Source organism: Prionailurus bengalensis, chromosome B1 (assembly GCF_016509475.1).
Source record: "Prionailurus bengalensis isolate Pbe53 chromosome B1, Fcat_Pben_1.1_paternal_pri, whole genome shotgun sequence".
Lineage (NCBI taxonomy): Eukaryota > Metazoa > Chordata > Mammalia > Carnivora > Felidae > Prionailurus > Prionailurus bengalensis.
The window spans coordinates 120,219,791-120,236,310 of NC_057344.1; the positions used below are offsets into that span (position 1 = coordinate 120,219,791).

Sequence of the window (16,520 nt, forward strand, 5' to 3'; positions counted from 1 at the left end):
ATGACATCTACTAAGGGACGCCCGGCTGGTTCGGTTGGCAGTGCATGCAGCTCTTGATCTCAGAGTCGTGAGTTCAAGCCCTACATGGGCATTGAGACTACTTAAAACAAAATAAAATATATGACATATAATGTTCTAGATGTTGGAAATGTACTAATGAACATGAAAGACCCAATCTATGAACTAAATAATATTCTTCCTATTGGAGGGTAGAAGAAGACAATAGATACCTAAATTCATTGATAGGACAATTTTGCTTACTGATAAAAATAATGAACTACACAAAATTGACACAGGGAATGACTGCAGGGGCTGGGGCAGTGGAAGGTGTGTTCAATGACCTCTGAGAAATGTACACAAAGATTCCCTGGGTTGTATAGTTTTAATTCATTTTCATACACTTACTCTTATATTATTTTTAAACAAATTTTTTTAATGTTTATTTATTTCTGAGACAGAGAGATACACAGCATGAGTGAGGGAGGAGCAGAAAGAGAGGGAGAAACAGAATCAGAAGCAGGCTCCAGGCTCTGAGCTGTCAGCACAGAGCCCAACGCGGGGCTTGAACTCACAAACTATGAGATCATGACCTGAGCCGAAGTTGGTCTCTCAACCAACTGAGCGACCCAGGTGCCCCCACTTACTCTTATATTAAATGGCCTGTTACTTCTCTCTCTCTTTTTAAAAAAATATTTATTTTTGAGAGAGTGAGAGAGAGAGCAGGGGAGGGGCAGAGAGAGAGGGGGAGAGAGAGAGAGAGTCCCAAGCAGGCTCCACGCTGTTAGCACAGAGCCTGATGTGGGGCTTGAACTCATGAACTGTGAGATCATGACCTGAGCTGAAATCAAGAGTTGGATATTAAACTGACTGAGTCACCCAGGCTCCCCGGCCCACTACTTTTCTGGTTATATGTCTGGTGTGATTATTTCTCCTTGTGATGATTTCATTTTGGGATTTACAATCCAGAAAGTTTTACTGACCAAGTTTTACTGATAATTTGTTACCTTCAATAAAACAGTTCCAATCTCACAACGTATAAATATATGTCACAATAGATGGTGGCCATTCTTTCTGTGGAGCTCAACTTCTAACTCTTATTTTTCCAGATGATTCTTCTTACTTGTTTGTATTACATGGAGCTTTTAGTCAATGACAGCCTGGAAGTGCTTGAAGCATACAGGTAGGAATTTGAACTTTCAGGAGACCCCATTCTCTAACCTGAGCATCTGACAGATCCTATTATGAATGAACACCTGAATATGCCCTTGCTGTATCTCACTCTTTTGATGGACAAATACCACTGGAAAAGGTAGACTGGCAGCCTAGAAACCAAGCTCAGCTTTGGATGTTTCTCGATGCATACATGTGTAGGTAATCTGGGTATCCTTTTTAAACATAATTCTCTGTGTTGAAAAAAATGGACATTATGTTAAGACATATTTTAGGAGAATAAATTAATTTTTTCCCTCAGAAAGTCCAAAAATTTCTCTCCTGTGTCTATTTAAAAAAGTGTGTTTAATCAAAAGCAGTGATTTTCATCTTGATGCAGACTGAAGCATTTGGAAGACCTCAGGTTGTCGCTGGGTGGGGAAGTGAGGGCAGGTGGGCTGGCTCCCCGCCTCCACTGTAGTTATTTATTTATTTATTTATTTATTTAATTTTGTTAATGCTTTTTTTTTATTTTGAGAGAGAAAGAGAGTAAGAGAGAGACAGTAAGTGGAGAAGGGGCAGAGACAGAGGGAGAGAGAGAATCCCAAGCAGCCTCCAAGCTGCCAGCGCAAACCCTGACATGGGGCTTGGACTTATGAACTGTGAGACCATGACCTGAACTGAAATCGAGAGTCAGATGCTCAACCAACCGAGCCACCCAGGCAACCCTCTCCACTTCCACTTTAACCAGAGCCTGTCAGGTGTATGCACTGGGATTTTGCATGAAATCTTATATGGACTGGGGGGAAAAAAGGCTCTTTTGTTGATAATGTTTTCACACCACAGTAATGGAATGCTGTGAATCGGGACCATCAGTAAACAGGTCACGATCTCTGAAAAGAAACAAGAACTCATGGAATCATCTTCTAAATGCTCCCACCACAACATGAGTTACAAGCAAAGAAGCCCTCTTCAAGGATCACACAACACATGTTGCTACCACAGGATCCAACACTCATGTGGATCATCACTGCAGCACCTTTGTGGCTTCAGACATCAGCCAGGACCTGGGTGCTCTGTGACAATCATTTCATTGACCTCCCACTATGGTCTCACTTCCCTCTAATCCAGGGGTTTCTGATTTTGTTTGTGCCATAACCCCTTTTTCAGTCTTGTGAAGTGTTACAGATCTTTTCTTAGAATCGTACCTATCAATATGTAAAATTACAAAAAAAGCTGATTATATTAAAATCCATTTCTATCCTTGGACCTCCTGGGGTCAGTGGACTCCAGGTTAAGAAACATCTTTGAGCAATTTTCCCATTTAGGGGCCTATTAAATACACTCAATGCTGAATTTCCCACCCTGCCCTGTTGAGTTCCAGTCCTGCCTTTTGATTGGCTTATTAGGAATTTGCCAGAGGAACCAAAAATGCAACATGTTTTAAACTGAGCTCCCTCTCTGTCCACTCAAATGTACTTTTGCTCCCTGTATTCTTTCACCAACTCAACCACATAACAACCTTCCTAGGCTGGGATTCCTAGAACCATCTATGACTCCTGAATTTCTCCTTCACCTCCTACCTCAACCAGCATCTGGGGCTTAACGCCACTGTCTCCTTGCATTCCTTACACTAATACCTTTAGGAACCTCCCCACTTCTCACTTGGATTCTTGCATTACTCTTCAGACTCTTCATCTGCTGCTCAGACAGTTCCCTCAGTGTCCATATAAGGAAGTCAGAGCCATCATTCCAAACCCAAATAGGCCTGGTAATTCCGTTATCCAGATCAATCAGAATTCTTCAGCTGCCAATCACAGCACTTCTGAGCCTGGCCTTGGCCTTCCTTACCTGTCTTGGTCTTCAGTGGTCCATCTCCATGCCCAAAAGGCTCACTTCTCTCTGAACTAACATTAATTGTTCAGCTCCTCAAGTTTCCAAGCCTAGGAAACACTTTCCTTCCTTGTTTCTCACCTAACTATTGAAATACACCCCCAGGTTGAAGGACCTTGAAGAAGCCTACTTCTTGGTGGCTTCTATAGAATTAAGGGTCCTCTCTCTTTGGCATTCTCATAGGTGTTTGTAGATACTTCCCTTTTGGAGCTTATCAAAATCATAAATCACATTATAAATATGTAAGGAGACTATCTCCCCTTCTCAGGGTATCTTTTGTGAGGAAAAGAATGGTGCTTTATTCATTTTTATGGTTCTGCACTGCATGGTGGCTGAGTATCCTGTTTTATCGTCTGAGGCCAGATGATGGAGGGGCTGAATCTCCTGAACAGCAAGCCTTATCATAAGGTCCATCTCAACTGCCCAAACCCCGAGATCCTCAATAAATGACAGATTCTCAGATTCAAAGACAAATTCTCAACTGTCTAAATCTCATATAAGCTTGGTAAAAATAAGATTATTTTGAAAGGCTGGACTCAATTCCATGACCCCAAAATAGTATATTACTTCTCTCTTCTCTAAAAATAAGTACCATGGGCCCAGGGGCAAGTTCTTAGGAAGCCATTCAAAGGAAGTGAACAACTAATCTCTTCTAATCAGCTTTGTCCTTTTATGGGAACAGTCACAAGAATGTAAGTAACCCAATTACCTTTGATTTCAGGGTAGTAGAGAAAAGGTTTGGGTTCGCTAGTTTCCAAATCAGATTTCCTCCGAAGTTGGACAAACACGGAAGCCGGTTTTGTGATGTTGACATCTTTATATTTTGGCGTTTTGAAGACGATGGCAAACTGCAGGATACAAAGACCCAAACATTAGGGTAGGCCTACATTTTGTTTTTCCAGAATGCTACTCATTAAACGTATTAATAATTATGTTTAATTAAACTAAAAAATACAGCATCCTAGAGAAAGTTACAAACTCAGAATTCTATACCCATACATTGTGACTAAATTGCCACTGTGAATTAAAAAGAGACTATGCTAGGGGGGCCTGGGTGGCTTAGTCGGTTAGGCGTCCAACTTCAGCCCAGGTCACGATCTCACGGTCTGTGAGTTCGAGCCCCGCGTCGGGCTCTGGGCTGATGGCTCAGAGCCTGGAGCCTGTTTCCGATTCTGTGTCTCCCTCTCTCTCTGCCCCTCCCCCATTCATGCTCTGTCTCTCTCTGTCTCAAAAATAAAATAAAACGTTAAAAAAAATTTAAAATGAGACTATGCTAATATTTTGCAAATCTTTATTTTTATTTGTCTAATATTTTAAATGTCTTCCAGTTGAAAATAATCATATGAGTAAAATGCATTGCATACACCTCCTTCTTCTCTTCTAAATCAGCCTTAAAGTGCTCCAAAATTATTTACAAGGCAACATCAGAAAGACTGGTTGTCGAAAGAGAGAGTGAAGAATGTGCTACTACAATGAGCCCACAGGTTGGCTGATGAGAAGAGGAAGCTAAATCCTGCAGAGACATCCTAACAGGGTCCGTGTATTTTGAAGGGAGGATGGCCAATGCTCTAGGGATAGAGGGCATTCTGTAACACCTCTAAGACAACCTCTTCATTAATTTCTGTCAGTGCCACAATAGTTAGGCAATATTACAGTTTCTTGTTTGATTTTTTTTTTCACTATGTGGTATATTCACAAGGTTCAAGATTTTGTAAAATACAGAAAGGTATACAATGGCATATAGTGAAAATTCTCCTTGCCAACTCCCATCCCCCATCTAGGTGGTCCCCACTGTGAGCCTGTCCCCAGAGGTAAACACAGTGAAATTATTAATTTTTTTTGTATTCTTCCATAGTTTCCTTATGCATATGCAAACGTGAACATTCAATCTTTCTGACATCGCTTGGTTTTATATCTTTAAAAAATTTTTAATGTTGTATGTTTGAGGTTTTTTCCATATTCAGAGATTACACATTCTCTTTAATAACTGCGTAATAGTTCATCACACAGACACACCATAATTTATTTACTGGCCACTTATTGGTGGACATTTGGATTGTTTCCAATTTTGTGTGTGTGAAAATAGTATTTCTCAATCACTCAGAGTGATGGAGATGGGGATATAGCATTTCTATCTCTTAGTCATACACTTAGTTGTCACTGGGAAATCTTGATTTATCATGATGATATCAGCCTATAGTAGAAGACTCTTCCTTTCAATACTTTTCATTAGAAAACCTTTTCAAAAGTGTTGTCATAATTACTCTGGTAGAACACCGTAATGGACTGATTGTGTTCCCTCAGAACTCGTATTTTGAAGCCTTAACCCCTACTGTGGCATTATTTGGGGAAATGGCTTTTATGGGAATAATTAATGTTAAATGAGATCATGAGGGTTGGGTTGTGATTGGATAGGATTAGTGTTCCTATAGGAAGAGACACCAGAGAGCTTACTCTCTCTCTCTCTCTCTCTCTTTCTGTCATGTGGGGACAGAGCCAGAGGCAGCTGTCTGCAAGCCAGGAGGAGAGAGCTTTAAAAAACCAATAACCAACCCTGTTGGGCCTTGATCTGGGACTTCTAACCTCCAGAACTGTGATGAAATAAATTTCTGTTGTTTAATACACCTAATCTATGGTATGTTGTTATGGCAGTCTGAGCAGTCTAATACAAAAACTTAAAATATTTCCACTAATAGACCCAAGGGCCACTGCCTTAATGGTTAGGTGATCAGACACCCAAATGAAATGTCTTGACATGGTTTCAGAGCCAATGGACTAAGGCTTTGCTCATAATTCTATGGTAGGTGACTTTTCTGGAAGACCTGCAAGAGTCTTAAAAATAGTACTCTTTTATGAAAGTTAAATAAGTATGATTTTTCCTTTTTCATATATGGAAATTAAGTACTGAATTTCAATGAGACAGAAAATGCAAAATCATCAGCAGCAGCATTATCATCATCCACTTACTTGTCTATGAACATCTGTGGGAGAAAAATCTCCAAATCCTTCCCAGATTCCACCATTTTCCTCCTCTTCATAAAATCGAATTTGGATGTCATCTGCAAACAGTCACATTCAGGTGTTTAATTTCACATAATAATATTTCACAACATGCTAAACTTTCAGCTGGTTCAAGATTTTACCTACAATGTACTTAAACATTTAAAAAAGTAGTTACTAAGAAATAGACTTTTAAATCATTTGAAATTTTCAAAATTACTGAAATTTTCTTTATTAGTTACCATAGTAATGGACCCTGAGTTTCATTTACATTGAGAGAATACTAGATTTACCCATTCAGTCTGGCTTTTCTCTTAATCAGTCTTTGCCTTTCTCACTTCTCCATCACTAACCCAAATCATTCCTGAGGAACATGAAAGATATTGAGGAATATCAGAACCCCAAAAGGTGGTTCAAACTCCATATAGATCTACATAATAATATTTAACTTACATGAAGTTAACTGCATGGCAAACACTAATTTAAGTGAATTATATGTATACATTAACTGACTTAACCCCCACAATAACTTTGAAATGCAGGTGTACTATTAATATCCTCATTTTGCAGAAGAGAAACTGGAGTGCAAAGAGATTAAGTAACTCATCCAAGGTTGAACAGCTAGTACGGAGAAGCCAGAATTTGAACACAGACTCCATCCAGGCTCACGATCATTCTACTATGCTGCTTCCCTATAATACTTTATCAGTCCACATTGAGAAGTTGTTACAAATATTATATTGGTCAAGTCCCTTTGGATTAGACTGCCTAAATTTCACACTTGCATCATGGACTCTACTTCTGCAGAAATATGACAATATAACTCAGATTGACATCTCTCTGGATTCACTTCCCATTTTATAGGAGGGACTGCACTACTGACTTATGAAAACTAAGTTCATATTTATATTTAAATAGAATTTTAGGGATGCCCAGGTGGCTCAGTCAGTTAAGCATCCAACTCTTGATTTTGGTTCAGGTCATGATCTCATGGTCTTGTGAGCCTGGGCGTGGAGCCTGCTTAGGATTCTCTCTCTCTCCTTCTCCTTCTGTCCTTTCACTGATCATACTCTCTCTCTCTCTCTCTCTCTCTCTCTCTCTCTCTCTCTCTCTCAAACAAAAAAACAAAACCAAAAACACCCACAGAATTTTAGAAATGTTGGGGTTGGAGGTGGATAAAACATCTCACTATCTCCTGGTTGATTCCCTTTCTTTCAGGTAGGACTCCCTTAAATCTAGTTACTAAGATGCTTTAAGACAGGCAGCTATAACACTTCTTTTAATAAGAGATGTAATGTAATGATAATGATTAAGAATCACATTTACAAATAAAGGTACTCAGATTGTGTTTACTCACTGTATGCACACCAAGAATTTGGAAATGCATATTACTTGGATACAATGGGTTAAAAGACTAATACCAGGATATGCACAGAAAGTGTAAACATTTTTTGGATAAAGATATATGCCTTTACCTTACAATCTGATCCCATTTTTTCTGACTTTTTAACCTCAGGCCATTTGCCTCAAATGAGAATTTTCTTTTTTTAAAGTCATCCTTCTTTTATTTAGGAGCTATATTTTTGGTTACGCACTCCTTACTTTGAAAATGCTCGTCATTTTGTAGTGAGTAGATCTTTATTACACTAGACATTCTATCACTGTATTTTAAAAATGAGTTGTTTGAGAAAATAACACAATCTCCTTCAGCTTTTGCTAATTTATATATCTTGTATCATAGCTAATGAAACGTAAATGCCAAGAATGTTTTCTGAAAGTGAAAATTCTGAGACACATGCTCTGAGAATTTCCCCACGGTTCCTATTCTCTTTCTTTTTCTTAATGACATCAGAGTGTCACATGAAAGTATCTGGAGAAGCTCTCTCAGCTTCTCAGTGTTGCAACAAAACCGTGCAAGATAAACAAAAGAAACGATTTTATACTATGTAAAGCATTATTTATTCTGTGTCCATGTGCGTGTGTGTGTGTGTGTGTGTGTGTGTGAGTGTGAAGCATGAACTATTATTACTCATTTATTTTAGTTTAACTAAGTTCAGATAGCAAAATTTAAAGTACAGAAACACTTCAATGTCACTGATTACAATTGTCATTATTTTCTTAATTCTCTTTACTTCTATTGAAAAAAAAAAATCTTTTTATGTTTATTTATTGGTTTTGAGAAAGAGAGCAAGCGTGAGTGGGGAAGGGCAGAGAGAGAGGGAGAGAGAAAATCCCAAGCCTGACGTGGAGCTCGAACACGTGAACCAGGAGATCATGACCTGACCGAAAATCAAGAGTCAGACACTTAACCAACTGAACCAACCAGGTGTCCCACTACTATTAAAATTTTTTAAATGAATTAGTTGGGTTAAAAAAACACAGACATATTTGGAAGAGGTGAAATGTGTAAATTTTCTAAAGGAGTTCTATGGCAGAAGAGGGATATTATGCGATTTACTGTCAAAAAGGGACTCACAGACACACTCAGAATTACATTTCACACCTTGAGACTGGAGCATATATTTACCTTTCTGAACCTTGTCACAGAGAAGGTAAATCTCTTCCCCTCCAGTTACACATCCAGCTGTCCTGTCCATTCTTACAATTTTCAAGTTGGACGCATTGGGGGCTTCTGTCCACAGGAGAAAAACAACAAACATCATGGCTTATCCTCAGCTTCACAAGCCAGTCTCTTGTGGGAGACTGCTCTTAGCACACATTAACCAAAAGAAAGTTTAAATAGTTTATTGTGACGAGCATTAATATACAGAATTGTTTAATCAATATGTTGTACATGTTAAACTAATATAACACTGTATGTTAATTATACTTCAATTAAAAAAACAAATAGATGCTTTCACTCATATCGCTTTAACAAGGATACAAATAAAACAAAAAAACCTTCGCAAGTCTTCAGAAGTCTTCACTTCTTGAGCATGGATCATTCATTACCACTCAAACAGATGGGGCAGAAAGAACAGTGTTTGTTTCTTCTACTAACACAGTAAGAAAGATTCATACAGAAAGAGAAAGAGTTTTTCTGATGTTTCAGGAAGTTCCAAACCAATGGATTCGTGGAATTTCATTTGGGTCAAGACCTTCAATTATTTCCATGATACTGATATACTATTTATAAGAGTCTTAAAAATGTAGAAAAAGCACAATTTTCTTAAATTATTTATACATCTTTATTTTACAGAAAAGAAAAATGGAGCTGTAATATTTCTTTGCCCCAGACTAAATTAGAATTCTGTGTGGTTAGGGGCAAAAGTTTCTTGTGGTAATAGTACAAAGCTTCCTTTTTTTTTTTTTTTTTTTTTTTTTGCTCCCACAGCTGCATTTTAAGGTGATCTTTAGTATACAAGTCTACATCATATTATAACTCTTTCACTTCCCTTCAAACTTGTTGAAATTAGAGAAATCAGTTAGCTGTTGTACTAGAGGCATGGAGTTTTCTACTTAGACCAAACTCTATAAACTTTCAGTGAGCCTAAATATCATGCTTGCAGGCTCTTTTGAAAGATTTGTTCAATAAATCCTGTACATAGCAAACAAGAAATCTGCATGGTAAATGCTGAAGACCATTGTAAAACTTTTTTAAAAAGTTCTAGGAAGTACAGACTGAAATAGAATTTTGAAGCCATGTACTATCTATGCTACTCATTCAGCTAACCTTCCTATCTTGATAAAAGCTGTACTATGTAAGAATGAAGATGTACTAGAATAACAGTTGTTTTTATTAACATCTCTTTAGAGCCTCAATGAAAAATATTGAGATATTTTTCTATCTGAGAGTACCGACAGTATAGGAATTCATAAATAATAAAAGATTTGCCATTGTGAAATGGCATGTAAGAGACCAACATGTACATGTGAGGAAGGATAACCATATTTATTGGGCACCTCATAACATTCACTTCTAATCTAGACATCAACTTTTTTTTAAGTTTATTTATTTATTTATTTATTTATTTATTATTTATTTATTTATTTTTACCTTTTTTATTTATTTGTGAGACAGAGAGAGACAGAGCACGAACGGGGGAGGGGCAGAGAGAGAGGGAGACACAGAATCGGAAGCAGGCTCCAGGCTCCGAGCCATCAGCCCAGAGCCCGACGCGGGGCTTGAACTCACGGACCGTGAGATCGTGACCTGAGCTGAAGTCGGATGCTTAACCGACTGAGCCACCTAGGCGCCCCAAGTTTATTTATTTTTGAGAGAGAGAGACAGAGAGAGAGAGAGAGAGAGAGAGAGAGAGAGAGAGAGAATCCTAAGCAAGCTCCTCGCTATTAGTGCAGAGCCCAACACAGAGGCTCGATTCCACAAACCAGGAGATCATGACCTGAGCTGAAATCAAGAGTCGGACCCTTAACTGACTGAGCTACCCAGGCGTGCCTAGACATTAACTTTTTAAGCTCGAATTTAGCATTCCCATTTTGTAGACAATAAATGTGAGGCTCCAAGTGATTAAATTACTTGTCCTGGGACTTTGAGCTAGTAAGTAACTGCCAACGGTAGGGTTAGAAGTCGGTGCTTAATGCTACACCAAGTTGCCTCCTGTTAGAATTCAAGGACTCACTGCTGTCATAGATGGCATCCGATACCACGGGTTCCAGGCGCCTTGTGAAGCTGCCGGTGCTATCTGGGAGAAAAGCTGTAAACATGAGCCGCACCACGCTGAGGTCCATCTCCTTTGTCTGCTGAAGAGCTGCCTGGCGGATGATTTCCTTTTCCCGATCTAGGACCATACAGCACCGTGCATTCATACCCAGGGAAAGAGTAAAGTGAGCATGGTTTAGATGAGATGTTTTTGTAAGGCCCAAATAAAGAACATAAGTTAAAATAACTCTATTTTTTCTTTTGCAAGTATTTGTATTGCTAATAAAATTTTAAAAATTGTCTCATTTATATCACCCATATTAAAGGCATCAAAAGAAGACCTGGATTTTCTCTGGATTACAGTAAAAACTGTCCTCTGTGTATCAAATTACCTCTCTTCTTTTTTTTTTAAGTTTATTTATTTTTGAGAGACAGGGAGAGAGACAGTGAGAGCACAAGCAGGGGAGGGGCACTGAGAAGGAGAGGGAGAATCCCAAGCAGGCTCTGTGCTGTCAGCACAGAGCCCGAGGCAGGACTCAGATCTCATGAACTGTGAGATCATAACCTGAGCCGAAATCAAGAGTTGGACACTTGGACAGAGCCACCCAGGTGCCCCCAAATTGCCCCTCCTCTTTCTTATCTTCCCCTGACCTCTCCTTTTTCTCCCTACAATTATAGTTAAAGACAGAAAAGATGTGACATAATGGAATGCAACCAGCCGATTACACATCAGGTGTATTGCAAGCTGTGAAAATTAAGTATTCCAAAAGCTCTGTGAACACAGGGACTACGTTCATTCCACAGTGCCCAGCACAGTGCCTGGCACATAGCAGGTACTCAAAAAGTGCTTCTGAAGAAAGAGAATGACTCAACTGCATTTGACTCCTCCTTTGCCTCCTGGTGGAGCTTTTGTGCTGATGGATATAGTCATATTTAACTTACTACATCATCAGGGGTGACAATTCAAGTGGTGAGTACTATAAAAGAGCTACAGATGAAGAGGTATGGAATTGCAAAGGAGGGGAGCATCCAGAGGCTTTGGAACAGAGGAGATGTATGTTCTAAATCTTGAAGGGATGGTACAACTTGAACTCATGAAGAGAGTAAAGGAAGGCATTCCAGGAAGAGGGAGCAGCAAGAATAGAAAGAATGCGCCATGGTGAGCAAGTGAGAAATCATGGTGCCTCTGTGGAATAACTCAGTTTGACAAGAAGGTATGCAGTGGGAAACAGTTGGAAACGCAGACTGGGGCCAACTTACAGAATTGGGATTTTGTAGGCAGCAGGGCAATACTGAGAGGTGGTGAGGTGTAGGCTTTTGTGAGACCCATCTGGTCACAGGGTATACACTGGATCACAAGTGGGGAGGGACAGAAGCAGAGCAAGGAAAATGGAGTGAGGAGTGGAGTGTGTGAGAGAGCACGGAAGAGCAGGGCCACAGACGAGAGATGCAACACAGGCAAGAAGGGTTCAGAGGTGATGGGAAGGTTTTGGGTCTGGATGTCAGAACATGTTCAGTGGAAAAACAGTGATCGATTTGGGGTTGCCGGAGTAGGAGGTGATCACAGGATTACCAGACCAATGGACAAGGTTTAAAAGCAGACGCTTTTGTACGTGTGGTAGGACAAGGATTGGAGTTGAAAGAGAAAAATACAGGTAAAAGCAGGAAAACAAAATCATAGCATTTGTATGAGAAAGAGAATAGTTTATGATGTGCCTGAAGAGCCCAAAGAGATTCCTTACCATAAGGTGAGCGGGGGAAGGCAGAAGAAGAGGTGTTCTTTGAACTAAGTGTTGAACTATGAACTAGGTTTGACAGGCTGGAAAGGGCAGGGTGGGATGTTTTAGGTAGGTACCTACAGAGGTATGAATATGCGTCAGGTATCGGGGGGGGGGGCGGTAGTGATGGGGCGAGGTGGGTACATGATGGAATTGGAGATGAATCCGGAAAGGTGGCTGGGGCCAGACTGACAGCTTTGTGTACCAAACTAGGGAGATACAAATTTTATTCTAGAAAATAGCAGGATGCCGTCAAAAGGTTTCTGAGCAGGGAAGGTGTGGTGGTGGTGGGGGGCACTAAAGTCTGGGAGAAGGAGAAACGTGAGGCACACAGAGGAGCACCTGGTCTACACACAAGCAAAGGAGAGCCTGATCTTGAAGGATCAAGGTTGGCGGCATGGCACTCACCCGTGAGCTGCCGGTCTCCTCCCCCTTCTGCTTGCAAATAGGCAAGATCAGGATGTACCAGAAGTCCGGGATTGTAGCCCTTTGTACATGCCTCTGTCATTCGTGCTTCCAGTGTTTCAAATACTTTTTTCTTTGTCACATGAAGTATACCTAAGTTTGCAAAGCTGGAGAAAAAGGCAGAAACAGCCACAACAAGCACTGAAAGTTAGGCAGTCAATGACTAGAGTCTGGTTTCACTTTAGCAAAATGGCTTTTAAAAAACACACAGGCCTCAATCACTGGAGCCCACACTGTAATCAAACACATTACTATTTCTACAGTGAAACATATAGAGTAGACTTACCAAGGAATAATAAAGACTATAAACCACCACACATCGGGTCAGATTGGGTTTTGCCACCAAATGAGTCTGTGGCAAACTCAGCAAAATCTTTTGGTTTTCAGAGTTTATTAGATTTTCAAATGATGATTAAGTGAGTAGGGTATACGTGTGTGTGTGTGTGTGTGTGTGTGTGTGTGTATACATACATATACATATACGTATACACTACTAAGGAAGTTTTACCTAGACTCATTTTAAACAATTTTCTAGGACAGTTGTTTAAATTTTTTTTCAAATTCTGAATACAGTACTAACTTATCTAAATTTTTTTAAAAGAATAAGAATAATATTATAACTCGAAGAATTTTTTTCTTTTGGCTCATCTTTGGCTTTCTGGATTTAAAGTCTACATGGAGTCCCATCTTCTGTTGGGTGATCTGTGAGTCTGGAATTATCACCACTAGAATGCCATCGAATTCTCCATGTTTTCAGGATGGAGCACTTTTATCTCATGAAGCCTACATACCTATAGGACAAAACATTTTTTTTTTCAACGTTTATTTATTTTTTTGGGGGGACAGAGAGAGACAGAGCATGAACGGGGGAGGGGCAGAGAGAGAGGGAGACACAGAATCGGAAACAGGCTCCAGGCTCCGAGCCATCAGCCCAGAGCCCGACGCGGGGCTCGAACTCACGGACCGCGAGATCGTGACCTGGCTGAAGTCGGATGCTTAACCGACTGCGCCACCCAGGCGCCCCAGGACAAAACATTTTAATAAGCTAAATAAAGCAATTTAAGGGATTTTGGAGAAATTATATAAAATACTCCAGCCACTAATTTTTAAAGTTCATGAAACAAAAAAGTATATTCAATAAACATAATACAACAAACAAAAAAGTACTTTACCAAGGAGACCCATTCATTCAACAAATATTTGTTCGGTTCCTTATTAGTGCCAGGCAGTGTCCTGGATGCTTTTGTCAGCACTCAGGAATCCCTCCCTCCATAGAATTTATGTGCTAGTGTAACCAGAGAGAAGAAACAAATAGAGAAGCAAATTTTACGGTATGATTGAGAAGGCACTAAGAGTACCAAGAAATAAATAAATAAAATAAATAAATAAGGTGGGAATGGAGAAAAGGAAAGGTACACTTAGAAGACATGATGCTTTCAAGTAGGGATAGGCCAGCGAGGGCGTCACTGAAATGATGACAAGTGAGCAATGACTGAAAGAAGGTGAGGGGAAAGATGTGGATATACGGAAGAAAAGTATTCAAGGTGGAAGGAGTAACAAGTTCAAAGACCCCGAGGGAGGACCATGACTGGTGTTTTCAGACGACAATAGCAAGGAGGCCAATGCTGCTGGAGGAAAATCAGCAAGAGGCCAGTAGCAAGTGAAAAGTTCAAAGAGCCGGGGAGCCTGTGCAGCTCAGTCAGTTAAGCATCCGACTCTTGATTCTGGCTCAGGTCACGATCTCATGGTCGGGAGATCGAGCCCCATGTTGGGCTCATGCTCAGCGTAGAGTCTGCTTGGGATTCTCTCTCTCTCTCTCTCTCTCTCTCCCTCTCTCTGCCCATCTCCCGATCTCTCTCTCTCAAAATAAATAAATAAACATTTAAAAACAAAAAGAAAAGTTCAAAGAGCAAAGTGGGGGCACAGATCTTTTAAAGCCTTGTAAGCTTTTGCCAAGACTTTTCTTTTGCTCTGGCTTTTATTCAGAAAGAAAGAAAAAAGATTAGTAAGGGAAAGACAGAAATATTGTAACAACTGGACTAGATGAAACAAAGACAAAGATAGTCTAAGATAATAAGGACTAAGATGGTGTGGGAAGACCAGATGAACTAGGCGAAGAAAATATAGAAGGTGAAGGCAGAATGAGATGAGCACTCATACAGAGGTCCAGAGATACAATGAGACACGTGTCCAGACAGTGATAGAAAAAAGTAGGACATGATCGTGGCATAATGTATAGATTTATTAAATCGCTATGCTGTGCACCTGGGACTAATGTAAACATTGTGTGTCAATTATACTAAAAAAGAAAAAGTAGAATAGCTGAGACACACAGAGAAGAAAACAGACCAAAAGAATATAAACTCCTGAGAGCAGAGATCTCTGGTGCCTAGAAGAGTGCCTGACATATGGGTGCCTAACACGTGTCTGTTGAATAAATGAATGCATGAATTAGCACAGCACAGAAAAGGTGCAATGGGACATGATGACACGCCTGGAGGCACAGGTAGTTTTTTAATAGAAACAACACCTCCATCTTTTGGCTTTTTAGGCTGGACTCCTATATACAACATGTACCTCCATATAGGTAATGACACTGGCAAACATCTGTTACACTTTACCACATATAAAGTGATTTTCATGCACATTATTTAACTAATCCCCGTGAAAAAGGCATCATCCTTATGTGAATAACTTATTTACTCTGGTAATAAATGGAACAATATAGAAGCCAGTCTTCTGTTTCAGATAATGATGGGAGAAACAGAGACCAGATTGAGTCTTTCACCGTACATAACATAAAACATATGAAAAAATGGTTTTCCAACACTGAACAATGGCAGCACAGGACACTGATCCTTAAGAGATCAACTAAGGTGAATCCTACAATTATGCTGGTTTAATGCCTAGAGTTTTCTGATTGCAGCATAGGAAAGGAGACTCTAAACAGACCTGGCCATCTCCTCGAGTTTGGAGATTGAGTTAAAAATCTGAGAAGGCCAAAGGGGCCAGAATTCACAGGCAGAGAACCAGAGAAGAGCCACACACAGAGAGATACTCAGAGATGTACACAGGTTTTGCCTTGAGTCTTCAGCTAAGTACTGATTGGAGATGTGTGTGACGAAACAACCCAAGGCTGAGGAAAAATCTAAACAAAACAAGAAAAAACAAAAAACAAAAAACAACCCAGAAAGAAGCAGACAAAGATTTCTTGGAGCACACATGGGGCTGGAATAGTTCAAGAAATCTTTTAATACATAAATCATCAGCATGAATATTCAGAAAGTTACTGGCTTTGCAATGGTGTCAAATTAACCCTAAAGGCTGCCCCTGTTTCCCTAACAAAGCTTAGAAGTAAGTCTAGGAAGGATAAAACTGCTCCCAAATTTAATTTCTATCAATGTTCAAAAATATTCAAAGGCATACAAAAGAAAGAAAGAAAGAAAGAAAGAAAGAAAGAAAGAAAGAAAGAAAGAAAAAGAAAGAAAGAAAAGAAAAAGAAAAAGGACAGCATGCAACAATCCAAAATTCAAAATGTCTGCCATTCAATCAAAAATTATCAGGCATGCAAAAAATAGGAAAATACAACTCATAATGAGCATAAAAATCGATCAATAGCAACAGATCCAGATGTG

At 39.7% G+C, this 16,520-nt stretch overlaps 1 protein-coding gene across 2 annotated transcripts in view; it reads right to left on the reverse strand.

Moving 5' to 3' along the window:
* Window positions 1-16,520, reverse strand: part of NFKB1 (nuclear factor kappa B subunit 1) — a 120,277-nt gene that overhangs the window by 29,843 nt on the left and 73,914 nt on the right. For both annotated transcript variants that reach the window (XM_043571656.1, XM_043571648.1), the window contains exons 7-11: window positions 12,829-12,992; window positions 10,623-10,781; window positions 8,570-8,674; window positions 6,010-6,101; window positions 3,752-3,890 (exon numbers count right to left, since the gene is read on the reverse strand). In XM_043571656.1, coding sequence (XP_043427591.1) covers window positions 3,752-3,890; window positions 6,010-6,101; window positions 8,570-8,674; window positions 10,623-10,781; window positions 12,829-12,992 — 659 coding nt within the window. The remainder of the gene's footprint in view (window positions 1-3,751; window positions 3,891-6,009; window positions 6,102-8,569; window positions 8,675-10,622; window positions 10,782-12,828; window positions 12,993-16,520) is intronic.